The sequence below is a fragment of the Lactuca saligna genome, chromosome 3, assembly GCF_052625555.1.
Source record: "Lactuca saligna cultivar CGN05327 chromosome 3, ASM5262555v1, whole genome shotgun sequence".
NCBI classification, from domain to species: domain Eukaryota; kingdom Viridiplantae; phylum Streptophyta; class Magnoliopsida; order Asterales; family Asteraceae; genus Lactuca; species Lactuca saligna.
In genome coordinates, this window is record NC_136419.1 from 45,211,186 (window position 1) to 45,214,681 (window position 3,496).

A 3,496-nucleotide genomic window follows, 5' to 3' on the forward strand; every position below is an offset into this window, starting at 1 on the left:
GTTAGTCCGGACTTCGGTCCAATGCAGGGGACAAGGTCCCAGTCAGTTTCCGGACTTCGGTTCGATGTAGGGGCAAGGCCCCAGTTAGTCCGGACATCGGTCCGATGCAGTGGGCAAGGCCCAGTATGTGCTTTATATGTTATTGCATGGTATGTGTTAGATTGGGGGGGGGGGGGGGGGGAGCTCACTAAGCTTCGTGCTTACGGTTTTCAGTTTTGGTTTCAGGTACTCAGTTTTTTTTTTTTTAAAAAAAAAAAAAAAAAAAAAGAGGAGCTCGGGAAGATTGCAATGCACACAACATAGTCAGATAGCCTGGGAATGTTTGACTCTGATAATGATATTATATTTTGAATTAATACTCAAGAATTTATGTTATGACTTATGATACAGTTTTTCTAAATATGATTTTAGTAATGTTTTTTTTTTTAGAAATTTTTTATTTTTGGGTTGTATTTTTGGATCGTTTCAATAAGTATGAATGTTAAGTATAAGTTTTCTAAAGACTTATACTCTAAGTATAAGAATCTAGTAGGTATATTACTTGTATATTAAGTAGACCACTATACCTATCCTACTTACTCGTATAGAATTGAAATAAGATTTATACGTAGCAACTTAGTTTGTATGGAATCACAAACATTTATACTTATACTCTAGGTTCAAGGATTGTTTAGGTATAACACTTATTCGGTAAGTAAACCATTATACCTAGGATATATATACTAAATGTTTGAGAGTCAAATTGATACTTTCAAAACTATACTTTTGAACTTGAAAAATGTATTATTTTATGGAGTCAAAACCTGTGAATTCACCAACTTTATGTTGACGTATTTTAAATTGCATGTGTTTTCAAGAAGTTGATAACTATGATATGAGAAATGACGTTACACTGCCCGGTGTTTCCGTCGACGGCCGGGGTGTGACACTCTGCCCTTCGAACCCCGTATTCCTGAGTCCACATTTATCACTTTAAGTGTGCACTTCACACCTCCGGTCTCAGAAAGTAAACTGAACTCAGATATCTCAATAGTAATAATAAATATACTAAAATATATTGATAACACTAAAATCACCAACAATAAATCCCACAAATATCCTTGTACTAAACCAGAAATGAACAATGATGGTCCATGGTAGTTTCGTACATGTACACGCTTTCAGGTAAATCATTTTTGGACTAATGAATTACTTTATATTAGAATACTTTAAAGCACATCATAAAATAAAAGAGCACACTTATTGTTACTTATGTTATAAGTATAAAACAAAATATCAGTAGTTCAAACCTAATTGAAATATGACTGCCTTGAACAGTTAAATAGTTAATTTCAAGAAACTCGGGATGATTTACATTTTAAAAGCAAAAGGTTCATAAGTATGTCTTCTCCGGGGATGTTACTCTTAATGACGTCATGTAACCACATACGCTTTACCCATTCTGCAAGTTTTGGAGTTCTAACTTCATCAAACACCTTGAATTCATTACCTTTCTCAACAATCTTTGTTAAACCCATATAACATCCAAGAACAACATCTAAATACCCTATGTCATGCCCACCAAAATATCCCTCGCCCTTGCTAAATTTCACAAATGCTTCTTCCAATAATTGTGATCCTTTGATAATCTTATGTTTTAGTGCTTCTTTTACATCTTTCCCTTGTGCTCGACTCAATTCAAGATATAATGGTGCAAACTTTCAATTATTTGAAATAAATGCCAACAAAAAGTTAGAAACTCACATAAAAAATAGGTAATATTATATTATGTTAATCGTTTAGCATATATACCTTGTTATCAATGTAGCAGGCCCAGAACCGGTTATATGCTCGATCTGAAGGGTCTGTTGGGAGGATTTTGTGAATATTGGGTTCAATTTCATCTAGATACTCGATTATGATAAGAGACTCACAAATAGGAGGTTTGTTTGCATGCAAAAGAACTGGCACTTTCTTAAGAACTGGGTTCGATGTCAATAGGAGCTCACTTTTGCAAGTTAGATTCTCATTAATGAAATCGTAATCCATGGACTTGAGGTTAAGGACAAACTGAACCCGATTCACAAATGGACTTGCAGCAGACCCAAGAAGCTTTATTTCACTCATTTCGGGAAGATGTTGTATGGCTGGAAGAACTAGCCAGAATATATATACATAAAAATGTAACTACTTGTGCCCCCTCATGTTTAGTAGAATGATAAATCATATCCCTCTAAGCACTAGTAATTACATCTTGGAAAAAGTATATATTTAAGACAAAAGTTTTTTTTTTTTTTTTTTTTTTTTTTTTTTTTTTGTGAGGGGGAAGGGGGCTATATCCTCCTAAGCCACTACATAATTCTACCGTAATGTCAATAGCGTGAATCATTAATTCAATATTCAAATAGCGTGCATAGTTCTACCGTAGGGTTACTAGCGTACATCATTAAATCAATATTCAAATAGGACAAAAAAGATACCAAAGGATTTAAAACCTAACAGTATAAGAAGATGGTTAGAAAGTTTCTTTCACTCAAAGATTGAGGGTGCGTTTAGTTGGGGAAAAATGAAATTTTTCGTTTCCTAATATTATAAAGAGGTTAAAAATTTTTGGAAAACTGATAATCATTGTTTTCTATATTTTTCTAATTTAAAATTTTTTCTAAAATATAAACACACATCCACTCCCACTCCATCGACCTCTACCTACCCAAACCTTAACACCCCTACCCACATATACATACATACCCCGCCCCCCACATACACATCCGCACACACACACACACCAACCCACAAACACACACATAAATACATACCCACCCACCCACCCGCACACACACACACACACACACACACCAACCCACAAACACACACACATACATACCCACCCACAAACACATACACACACATATACATACCCACCCACCTACACACACCCACCCACAAACACACACACACACATACATACCCACAAACGCACCCACACACACAAACATACTCACACACATACCCACCCACACCCCCACAAACACACATCCACACACACACAAATCCATACCTACCCCCACCCTCACAAACACACACACCCACACACACACAAACCCCCACCTACCCCCACCCTACCCTCACAGACACACACACCCACACACACACAAACCCACACCTACCCCCACAAACACACACATACATACACTTGCACCCCCAGACACCCAACACCACCACCACAATCACCGACCTACGATCACCATCATCACCACCACCACCACTAACCCGTCACTAGTACCACCACCACCGCTGTCGCCGCCATCACAACCACTGACACAATTGCCACCGCCACCACCATCGCCTGTCATCACCACTACCGCCACCGGCCCGCTACCGTCATTGCCCCCACCCACACCCTACCATCGCTACCGTTTTCTAAATATGAAAACCGATAGAAAAATACATAGTTCTACCATAGTGTCAATAGCGTGCATCATTAAATCAATAGTCAAATATGACAAACAAGATACCA

The 3,496-nt window shown here is 37.7% G+C and overlaps 1 protein-coding gene across 1 annotated transcript; it reads right to left on the reverse strand.

Annotated features, from left to right (window-relative positions):
• Positions 1 to 1,189: 1,189 nt before the first annotated feature.
• LOC145033625 (glutathione S-transferase U17-like) lies at positions 1,190 to 2,106 on the reverse strand. The gene is made up of 2 exons (XM_078982204.1): positions 1,792 to 2,106; positions 1,190 to 1,697 (listed from the first exon to the last, which is right to left on the reverse strand). Exons 1-2 carry the CDS (start codon positions 2,104 to 2,106, stop codon positions 1,332 to 1,334), a joined length of 681 nt encoding a protein of 226 aa, XP_078838330.1. The 3' UTR covers positions 1,190 to 1,331.
• Between the last annotated feature and the right edge of the window lie 1,390 nt (positions 2,107 to 3,496).

Excerpts from the sequence above, each read along its gene's own strand:
- LOC145033625 (XM_078982204.1), bottom strand. The coding sequence starts at position 2,106 with ATGAGTGAAATAAAGCTTCTTGGGTCTGCTGCAAGTCCATTTGTGAAT. Across the intron at positions 1,698-1,791 it reads CCTGCTACATTGATAACAAG|TTTGCACCATTATATCTTGA; the intron begins GTATATATGCTA and ends AATAATTGAAAG.